Source organism: Lepisosteus platostomus, chromosome 11 (assembly GCF_059453375.1).
Source record: "Lepisosteus platostomus isolate fLepPlt1 chromosome 11, fLepPlt1.hap1, whole genome shotgun sequence".
Classification (NCBI taxonomy): Eukaryota; Metazoa; Chordata; class Actinopteri; order Semionotiformes; family Lepisosteidae; genus Lepisosteus; species Lepisosteus platostomus.
The window spans coordinates 6,524,204-6,536,391 of record NC_142621.1 but is presented as its reverse complement, the minus strand read 5'-3'; the positions used below and the strand labels follow the sequence as shown (position 1 = coordinate 6,536,391).

General features: G+C 34.8%; 1 protein-coding gene across 1 annotated transcript in view; it reads right to left on the bottom strand.

Annotated features, from left to right (window-relative positions):
• The window catches only part of pappa2 (pappalysin 2), a 71,989-nt gene that overhangs the window by 14,342 nt on the left and 45,459 nt on the right, over positions 1-12,188 (bottom strand). The window contains exon 21 of the mRNA XM_088598143.1: positions 11,053-11,124. Within this exon, the coding sequence (XP_088454269.1) occupies positions 11,053-11,124 (72 nt within the window). The remainder of the gene's footprint in view (positions 1-11,052; positions 11,125-12,188) is intronic.

Below are 12,188 nucleotides of genomic sequence, written 5' to 3'. Positions count from 1 at the left end.
TAGTGAATAGTGATCTTTAGTCTTTGAAACCATTATATATACTGTAAATGATCAAGCTTTTTTAGATTTACTTTTTTGGTAAAGGCATTTGCAGATCCTCAAATATTTGTATTTGTTTAGATATTTCCTTCAGATACTGGGAATAGCTACAGATATTCTTACAGCACTATATTCCTAAAGCATCAAACATTATGCATAACAATTTGCCAGATATGCAATGTTTCCTGACAGGACAAAACTAGATTAATCCATACCACCTGTTGTTGAAATGTTATTAGTTTATTTTTGGTGTTTTTGTTATTCAATGTTTTATTCATGATAGGAACATTTCTCCTGTAATGTCATACAGTTCTTACTTTTTTTAGCTTTGTTTTTAAAGTCTATGGTAAATATTTTCCTTTCAGTAATGCTGATTCCTGTCATGACTTCAGTTATGAACATAAAATGTAAAAGGTAACGTCTATACCAGAGCTAGCCAGAGCATGTCATTTCCATAGCATTAAGGAGAATCAAGAACACAGGACTTTTCCCCTTGATGGGAGAAGATTATACAACTGGGTGTACAGGAGCAACTGGGGTAAACGTACTTCAAGGTACAACAACAGTTCTGCAGGGGTGATGTGAACTCACTAGTTATGAGCCTAAATGCTTACCTTACTGCACTATGTTATTGTGATCTTGAATATAGTCTTCAGATATATTCATCTGAATTAACCTACCATTTCAAAAATACCTGCAATCTTTGCTGCTCAAGACACAAACAGTCAATAGCCAGTGTGAGTCAAAAACAGGCATGCACTGTACTCATTAAAGATAATTTTTATCTCTTTCTCATTCTCAAAACAACACTCAGTGCACTATCACGGCAAAAAATCTCGTACTTGACCAAGAAACAAAAACATTTACAGCTTAAGGCAGAATTCCTTGACTCTAGACATCCAGGCCTGCTGTCAAACAGGTTTTGTATTCCTATTTAAAATATCAGCAGCTGAAGTCATGGTAAGATACAAAAATGCACAGTTCAGTTATGTTAAGGTCTAAAGCAGAATGCAAACCAGCAGATTCTTTGCCCCTCAAGTAGTATAAAGTGAGTAAAGAACTACTGTACACTTTAGCAGAGGCAAAGGCATACTGTATCTTACAATTATTTATTACAGTATCTTATATCATTTTAAAGCTTAGAAATCTGTTCAATCTTTTTCACAGCAGCATCTAAGACCTTTTCAAGTTACTAAATAAAATTAAAAGCAACACTCACTGAACTGTATTGTATATAAATTAAATTGACCAAAACAACATATTTTCAAGGAAACATAATTAACCACTAGCAACTGTTGCTTGGCCAGGCACACAGTACCATACAAAGGTACTTTCAAAATTACAATATCTGGAACACACACAGCTTGAGTTTATCGGGACAGATACAATGACTCCTTGCTTCAGGCAATTGCAGTTTCCAAACACCATGACCAATTAAACCTCATAGCAACAATCACCACGATGTCCGTCCACCTTGTGTACTGTGTCAAATTTTCCTATCACACTTCAAAGTTCTTAGGGAATAAATATGAAGATATGCTTCAATAAAAGTAAAATAAAATGCATTAAATGCTGAACGAAAGTAGTAATAAACAAAATAAACACCGTAGCAACAATTTCTAGGGCTTTGAGGCCTAGATGTGTTGGCATTTTACCTCAGAAAAATATGTACCTAATAACTGTCAAGTCATATTTGAGGCTCCCCAGAGGTCTTAAAAGCTACACAATTACACTTCCCTCTCATTTCACTGAAATGTAAAATAAGCTTTTTATTAATGTAAACCTTGACTACATATCCAAGTACAACAGTAGTTTTACGTACTGATTCATCATTGTAATCCAGGGGTCAGATGTGGTCTTGAAAGTTTCATTGTCAGTCCTGTGATTTTACAGTGGCTAAAGGACACAGATTAACTTTTTTCTTTTATTAAAATGTAAAAACCGTGCTGAAACGTAATTTGAATATCAGTAGCTCTTCATACGTTCCTCTTTAAGTATTTTTCCTTAAATATACAGTACAGCACATTCAACTCGTAGTCATACTGTATACTTCCAGCTTCTCTGACTTTGGTGGCAAACATTCATACAGCAATAGTCTGGGAAATTCGTATGACTGTTTTTTTTCTTCTGACAATTACAGTACAAACCTGGTTCCCTAAGGTAAACTGTGTGTTACTATTCCTCAAATGGAACCTGTCCAGTTCTAATGAGACCAAACATTTGTGCCAAAATCATTTGATCACACATCTATCCAAGTGGACTGCTGCCCAATACAAAGTGTTTTCCATTGCCACCAAAATAGATTTGACAGGTAAACAGCTTTAATACGAACCAAAGCTGGCTGACAGTGACTAACATAAAAGTGGTAGTTTGAACTAAAGAGACAAATACCAATACATCACCAAGAGTTTTGACTCCAAAATGAATGCAGGTCTAATATCACCCTGGAGCCTGTTATCAGCCCATTCTGTCAGTAAGCATCTGGATAGGATCTTGTAAAGAGTATTCACTAGACATATGGTGGGGTGTAATTTATAATGTTGTCATTGAGTCTCCTGTGGCAGGCAACTGTTTTGCTTAGCAACATGGGAGAACAAGAGGGAAAAAAAACTGTCTGGCAGGTAAAAGGAATATTCTGGTAATACGAGACATTTCATCAAAGTTTTTACGTTCCAAAGATAGTTCCAGTTCATATTTTCACTACACAAAGATTGCATCAAGCTCTTCACTCACAGTATGCCTTTTTATCTTCTATTTATCCCTACATGCTTATAGAATATGCCATCTGGTTGATTTCAATCACTTTTAATGACACACAAATCAAACACATTTTCATTCTGACAAAGGCTTTGCAAAATGTCTTGCAGGGCAAATTAGTTATTAAATGCTCATTATGAAAGCCCTAGCAGTGTAAGCATATTAAGAACAGAATCATATAATAATTGAAAAGTGTTGCATTCTTAGAATGTACAGCAGTGACAGAAAACATACTGTGTAAAAGTAATAATGGAAAAGGGAACAATGATTGGAATTGTCTACATGCTTTCAGAAATGAAAATCATATTCTGAAAAATATGGATGTGGACAGATCCAAAAATAAAGGAAAAGCTTAATATATGTCTTTGAACAATGGCAGTAATATTTTGTAAAGAACACCTGCTTCATTCTAATGCATTGATTCTGTAGATATGTGCTTAATTGTTGAAAAGATAAGAAAAACTAATAAACTAATAATGAACTAAAGCCAAGTTTCCCTGGCTTTTAAATATAGCCAAAACTGACAAACACTAGAAAACAAATGGACTTACCCCAACTCCTCATACCTCATTTCTGAGGCAGTTATCAGACCTATCTCGCTTTTATTACTTCTGTAACTTAAATTAGCCTTGTGAAAGGGGTTAGGAAAGTGCCCAGGTGCAAAAGATGAAGTAAAATTACACTACCATCCCTACTAGTGTTGAGAAAAACAAGTATAATGTTTAAGTATAGTATAAGTATAATGGAATATACATATGTCTATTTGTAAGTGCTTTTAGTGCTTATCCTTTCTTTGTTATTAGTCAATGTATTTTATGAGAATCAAATCACTGTTGCTTTATATCAGTAATCCTCACTTTGTGGTACTGGAATTTATCTGAGCTCTTAATCACATTGAAAACATTAATGATTTACCTGATCTCTTTTGCCACTGTTTGAGCTCCATAGAATACCAGCCCAGCTCAGGCTTATCAGTAGCAGGTGGAACAATCACTGATCTATACAAATATTGTCCAATAAGGCTAAATAAACTTCAGCTAATGAGCACAATTAGAGTGTAATACTTTCTTGAAAAGATTTACAACTGATAAGTTTTAAAAAAAAAATCATTATAACTAAATGCTTTGCAAATTATTTGAATATAAAATGTGCGATATATTATTATTGTTATAATTCCGAACCAGGCCAGAAAAGGAAAATAAAATATGTGTCAGATACTGTTCCAGAATCCTATGATATAAGACATGGATGGATTTTAAATGCCTTTAGCTTTCTTATAATCACAAATTATCACTGTTTCTTGTCCCACAACACCTCCACATTTACTTCAATTTAACCAGCACGAGGAAGTAGATTTGTCTTACACATACTGTATTCATCACAGCAATTTGCAAAGATACTGTTGGTTTGCATCCCCATTAGCAATCTGTGAGAAACTGTATGCTCAATAACGAGTAGCGGACTGTTTTTCAAGCCAATTTCCATTTTTTCAGGAATGTTGATAAAAGTTATCTAAAATCATATGAGTAATAAAACGGTAATATCACTATCAGATTAGTAAATGCAAATTTCTTTTCGAAGTCTATTTGCCCACAGCTGGCAACATCAAAACAAAACCAGAGAGACTACACGAGCAGGGCCAAGCTACAGTTCATTCCAGTACTGGCACTTTACATTTCAAAAGGGCTCATTTCTGTACAGGACACAATGCATGGCAGCACATTTTTATCATATATCACAATCAAAGTCAACATTAAACAAGATTAAAAGGAAATGAATCATTTGCTTGTTTTCATAAGGGCATATTGTGCTTAGGTAAACACTAAAACCCCCTTCATGATTCCTCATTCTTCCACAGTGAAGAAAATAAATGGGCAATGTGGGAACAATTGGTTTATTAGTGCTTTTAAGTTCCTGTTTTTACTCTCAAGATTTTATCACTTTGGAGATATACTGTAGAAGGTATGGATAGGACAACAGTTTTGATAGCACTCAAGCATCAAACGTTCTCTCTTCCATAAAGACAGATTTACGGATTCTGCTTTGGATGTTCTGTTTAAAAACTTTTCACCTGACTTAAAACTTTAATCAACTGCTAGCCCTCCGCCCTCCTTTCTTCCCCGCCACTTCCTCAACCCAATCCAAAACGTTAATCCATTTATTTTGGCAAATCAATATAACAACCCATGCCAAACTTGAGAAGTTAGTGCTTTGGATGGATTTTAAAAGGATTCCATTAATCATGACTAAGTTTACTGCTGAAACAATGTTGTGTTAGAAATATTCCTTGAAATGCAAGTTTTATCTTCAAATACAAACCACATTGAAGAAAGCAGTGAAATGTTCTGACTGAATTTATTTGATTTCTTAAGAGATAAAATGACATCCATAGGGAGCTGCTAATGAAACAGAGGTGAATATATAGCCATTACAAATGTTTACTTATGATTTATTATGAATGTGTTTGCTCACTTTTCCAGGAAGAAGTACAATTTTGTTCACATTAAAATTTCACATCAATTCCAGAACAGATCCAAAGGAACAACAACACTAATAAGTGCACAAAAATACAAGATTATAGGTACCTGAAAGATGGCTTATTAAGTGTGAGCTTTCCAGAAAGTTTAATCCAGAAGGATAATGATTTGTCATTAACAAACTGTCAGACAGAAGAGAACTGTTTTTATCCTGATGCAGATCTAAAAAAACAGTAAAAACCAGTAGGCTAAGTGATGCTATAATACTTGTTAGCTAGATCTTAGGTTCAGTCTTAGTGGTATCTGTGAACATGAAAATATTCTTTTAAAAACATATATCTTTTCAAATATTTAGACATTTTAATACCATTGAGTAGACACACATTACAGGATAAAAGTGCTATGGAGTACTACCTAACACCTGCTGTACATTTGATTCTGACTGTGGCTGGTTTTTGTCTACACAATTGCTGTAAGTAAAGAACATCCCTGGATTTCATCACGATGAAAACATGATATTGAAAAATGCTGACCTATTACATTCTCAAAGGCATCGACAAGATCAACCCAGTGGATTTCTTCAGAATGAACAGTGAAACACAAACCAGAGGGCATAAGTGGAAAACTACATGGGATTAGAAATTCGCGGAATGACTAAATACCAATTGGGCTACAGGGGCTGAAAGCACTGCTCTCATATGTAACATTTCTTATTTTTCTTATTCTCATCTTCGTCTAAGTTTTTCAGTCCATGATGTTTTTAGTAATATCAGAATTAAATACAAATATACAGGTATTAAACTCATGACTGGTTTGATAATGATCAAAAATCAACAATGGAAATGTTCTGGAACCCAGGGGAACAATAACCCTACAGTATAATAACTGAGTAACCCAAATATAGGTACTGATGTCACAGTTATAAACCTTGATACTATCCCATAAGAAGATGCTGATATTGTTGGGCTTCAGGGAATTATAACTTTGATAAGTAAACATTCAACGGATTATGGAATGGGAAAGCCTGTCATCACGACCCATATATTTTAAGATTTTAAACCCTACTATCTTCATTATGCATTTTGTACTACAGAATCACTACCGATTGCATGCTGACTTACTGCCATATCACAATGAGGACGCTGGAGTTGCACAAATACTAAACCAAATTCCCCTCCTCTATTTGTAAAAGGGTATCCCTTTTAAAACAGAATGAACTTGTAAAATAAATGTGGACTTTGTGGTTTGGTCATAGGGATTCTAGCACTGCCCAGGATTTCACTCAAATCAAGTGCGTTTGAAGATTTTGTGATTTACTGGCTCAAGGCCTTCCTGATTTCTTTTTAAAGTTTGTAATGCGTAGACTGTAAATCACAGCCACCTGGGAACTTGTGGAAGAGCTACTGGAATTCCCACAGGGATGGTCTGAAATGTTTGCTTCAGTAATATAATGCACCTGCAAGGTTCGGCTGTAAGGGTCAGTGACTCTGCAGACAGGCTTAGACCAGCAATAATATTTATACTTCACTGTACCATGGGGTCTGAAAAATCTGGTGCCTTTATAGTCAGAGGCCTGAAAAATATATCAAAAAGACAGTGCTGTGATCTTACACAAATACAGAATGTCAGCATGACTGAACCCAAAGACAGCAGAATAGAGCCTATGAAGAAAACAAAATCAATAATGGATATATACAATATACTGCATATTAGCACCACAGCTAGTCGATTTAATTTTCACCACTGGACTACAAATTATTTTTGTATCTGAGAGAAAGCTCAATGTAATTTTAGGAGATTTAATGCATACTGAGTACAAAAAGAAACTTAGAGTTGTGTTTATACATGAATGTTTTTTTAGACAAAGTATGTAGATTTTGTATACTGAGTTAATGGCCTTTGTCACATCTGTATATTTAAGGCTAGACTAAGTCATATCAAGCGGACCAAAAGTGAAGCCCAGTGCTTTTAATGAATGAATCAAGGTTTTTGTGTGAACCAGCCCAACAGACATAAGCTAGCATGGCGCAGGCATTCAGAGCAATATGCTAGTTGTGTACAAAAGACCATTGAATGGGAAAGTCCAAGTGTGATGTCAGTGCACCTGCTGCAAGAATAATTTTTACTTGTTGAAAATCAGTGTTATGCTTCTTTTGGAGCCTCCATTATATTGTTATATTACTTATTACATTGTAATAAATGCCTAATAATGCCTACTTACAAAGTGGACATTCATCAATTATAACTGGTTACTTACATGATTAAGTTGTTAATTAAGTAATAGAAAATGAATACATGTTTTATAACATGAATCTGAAATAGTTACTTAAATTTTAACAAAATAATTAGGACAATATTTTGCACAACAACCAAGAAGTAAAATATACTTTAATATACTGTAAATGATGTACATTCACATCTTAGATTATGAGACACTAAGAATTTGTCACTGGAACAGCTAATATGGTTTCCTTCTAAAGGGGGATTTAACTGGTCCACCTGCACCACAACATGGGTAAAACGAAGGATTAAATCACTTTATAAACCCAAAGCACCTGTCAATAACTTTGACAATATCTATAAAACCCAAAGTGAACAGAAGGCAATGTTCTATTTCTTACTGTAGGTCTCATATTTTAATACACTCATCCTTAGTGACAGTGTCACTAACCTGATCCCTTGGCATTATGTAATTATGAAGTTAGCAGATTAAAGAGAAACTACAAACTGTGATTAACCTATCCTTATTATTATAATTCTATAAACGACTTCAGGGAAATCAAAAGTTCATCTGTTTCTGGTCTCCTGATGTACTGTACAACTTTGCAACTGCTTGAAAAGTTACTATTCTTAGTGCTTGAAAAATAAGACTTTTTCAGATGTGCAGCAACATATGGCTTGGAAGAATGTAGGAAAAACATTTTTACTAAGGTCCCATGTTGTTTTATTGTGCTTTTCCCTGTTGGCAGACCATGGCTAGACCTCACACTCTATAGTAAATGATGGGCACTATGCCATACAGAAAAATCAGGCCCAGGATCTTTAACCAAAGAACTGTGGTGTGCAATTAATACAACCACAGCCTATACCATAGCCTATTGTGTCTTACTTATTTTAGTATCAAATAATGTGTAAAATTGCTATAGATAGGATTACATTAATACTGGTTATAAGTTTTATCCTGGATATTAATTTACATCTGGTCTTGCTTTTAGCGACTTCACTACTGAATGAGATAAATAATGTGAATACATCTTTTCACTGCAAATGTGCTATGCATTCAATATAAAGAATGACTTTTGAATTGCAAATCTATAAGACATTATAATAAATATTATGGTTGCTGAAATGAACACTGGGAGGGGCTTGGTTTTTGCATGTTTCTGAAATATTACAGCTCCTATCTCCTTTGATATACTGTACCTTCTGAGTAATTTAATTTTTTATGGCAGCGCTGGAATTAGAGAAAAAAATGTTGAAAGCGGGCACTGTCAATGTCATACTCACTGGAAAGCTGAGGTTGTTTGATAATTGCTTCTTGCTATTTCCTTAAATCACCCAGTAACAAAGGAAATAACTCTAATTAAATACATTTAATTGCTATAGGAAGGATGTGCTGCCAAATATACTGTATGGTCAGATGGTCCTGACCATTGGATTCTAAATGTCCTCTTCAGTAAGAACCTTTTACCTAAAGAAACTTCATGTGGGGTTTAACATTAGCTCCTCCCTCTGGACCAGTTTTTAAAACTAATGCCCCAGTATAATGACCAGGGACACTGTACTGTAGGATCTCCTGTACTTGGTCCTTAAAAGTTCCTTAGCACGTTTCAAAAGAGTAGGGGTGTTAATCCCAGTGTCCTGGCTAAATTCCACTCTAGATTTGGGTTTCTGATCTTCACAAAGCAAATCAGAACCAATATCTCACTCCAACACCTGATTGAATATATAATAGTGCTTAATGAAGTGTGTCCCCTTCAAAATATAAAGCATTCTGGAAACTATTGGAATAAAAAGCACCATAGAAATGGAAGGAAATGTTCATTATAATTCTGACTCACTTGACAACTGAACACTGTGATTTAAGCTACATTCCTCTTCCTATAAAATAGGGCTTTTCATTGTATTTTCCATAATTTGCGTTTAAGTGCGTTTGTTCTTTTTTACAACAAAGAATATTTGATGTGCTTAGACAGATTAGACAAAAAAGTGATGTTTCAATGGTCTTATACAGTGTATGCAAATATATTTAAGCTTCTGTTGCAGATCTCTTGGGAAGACACACACCAGTGTTTATCTGTCATGATTTATACCTTAGCTTCATGTTGCTTTAAATTTAAAATAAAGTGAAGAAACTCTCTTTTTAAAATAAAAACACTCACTATCTATGTAAGCCTGGTTCTCCAAACATGTCCTACTCTATAGACTTGAGACGTGTGCCTTGTTGGCACATCTTAGTGTTTCTAGTTATACTGACAGAGCTAACTTGTGTTTCTTTACAACTTTAGAAAACAGAATATGACTCCACTACTCTCTATCCAATTTTTAAATGTATTATTCTTAGTATTTCAGGAATTCAAACCTTACTTCAGAAAGGTTAATCTGTCTAGAATTGTAGAAAAACTAAATGAAAATGTACATACTGTACAGTAGATACAGTTCTCTCTTTAGGCTATAATATAAAACAGGGTTAACTTAAGTATTTTTAGTAGCTCAATAAAAAAAAGCTTACTGTGTGAGTGCAGGTTGAGTTCTTTGATGCACACATCGCAAGTATGAGACTCGGACATGCCAGTAACCAATTACGGCCTCATCTCACTTATGCCTGGTATTTCCCAAGCAGTGTCGTGCTGCATCAGCATTGTCAGGCGTTGGGTTCAGTTTAGCTAGACTGGACTCTCTCAGTTCCCAGCAAAAAAGAGAGCTAGTGACTGCAGGCTCATGAAGGAAGGGAGGACCTTGTCTCCATTTGTTTAAGATCCTTTTGAATATTGTTGCAGAGACTCTCACAAAAAAGTCAAAAACTGAGGTTTATTGGTGAGAGGGTCTTGTCAGCCATTCCCCATACTCCCCAAGCTACTGTAGAATAGTGTCCAAATATCCTTACTTCCAGTAGTCCTCATGAGCAATGACATTTGGACACAACTGGCAATTAAAAACTGGGCTTGTGTATAATGAAAAATAATTGGAGATTCTTACATTTTCAAAACTAAACTTTGCATTACTACTAAAGTGTTGTATTTGACAGTGAAATAATATCCTGTGCATACTCCTGAAAAGCCTAAATAAAAGTTAGTAAAAAGAAGTATCCGAAATGGAAAATGAGAAAATGAAATACAAAATTTAAAGCCGTTTCTCTACATGGAAAAACGATTATTTATTTTCTTTTCAAAATAATTGCCTCACTGATTGGTTCAAGCCCCATAATCTCATACTCACACTCCGGATTTCCCATAAATCACCATGAGAAGTACAAGGGAAGACAGATCAGGAAAGCGATTTTTCTGTAAGCCCAAAGCTGGCAATGAATAAACGTACTTACTGAGCACATCCTGAGAGATTATATGTCTCAGCCCCTGCCTAGTGTTTATTAAAAGTACTGTGCCGTTGCATTTGCAGAAAGACATTTGAAACTAAAGGTTTTTGTTTCGTAAATATATTTAATCATTGTGCAAATGAGAATACATTGTCGGACATTTCTATGTGAACCTGTCGAGCACAGCACAATCCTGTATCCATATGAAATGTTGTTTTGAGATCTGGTAGCTGCAACACTTACCTCACATGATTGTATGCAGTGGACCAGGTGTGGGTCTGGATACCATCTCATCAGACCTGTGCAGACGATGCTCTATAGGAATAACATAATAAAAAAAAATTAAAACGTGATTAATCAAAGTTTATTGCATTCTATGTTGCATTGTCCATGAGCTGGTGGATACGTTGTGTTCTTAGACAGGTAAACAATCTGTTTTTCAAAAGAGCTGGCTAAATATACAGTTATATAGTTATATACATGTAGTTATGATTCTCCTGGGTTTGCTTTCCACAGCATTACAATTGGGGTGATGTAACTAGTGGAGTACCACAGGATATTAAAACCTATATTGACACCACTATTCTCCTTGATTTAAATAATGCACAAAGTGGATTCTGATAAAGTAAATAGACTAGTTAAGTTTTAAAATGGAAAGATTAGTAAACACTTTAGAAGCAGCAAAGGAAATTCCAGAATATTTTGACAGAATTCAAAACTAAGAAAATACCAGGCAGACATGATTAACATAGATGAGTATTGCATGGAGATAGCAAAAACATAAACTATAGGTACAAAATGAGAAACACAAACATAAACAAGAACATATGAAAAAGACTAAGGTGTTTAAGTCAACACACTATATTCATCTTCTGGACATAGCAGGAAAATTATCATTTTAAGACACACAGTTAATAGAAAATAATTTTAATCAGGGGATTTATGTTAAAACTGTACTATACAGTAAAACCTCATTAAGTATATCCTGTACAATTCTGGTCACCATGTCAAAGTGCTCGGCAAGACAAATGTAGCCAGGAACATTCTGGTGCTTAACTGGCATGAACTGATAGACTAAAAAACTGAACCTTTATAGTCTTGAAAATAATAGACTATGAAGGCCATTATAGGAATTGATAAGTCAAACTACAAAGTGACAAAGAACAGGAGGAAATTACAAAAAGAGGTTGTGGGGGTTTGGAACACAAAACCAAGCCATGTTGTTGAAGGAGATACTGTACCATGGCTTCATTCAAGAAATAGCTGGAATAGATCCTTGGATCAATTAGCTACTAGCAATCAAATGGGCTAGATAGGCCAACTAGACTCCCTTTGTTTTTCAGCTTTCTTATGTTCTTACAATAGCTGTCAACAACTAT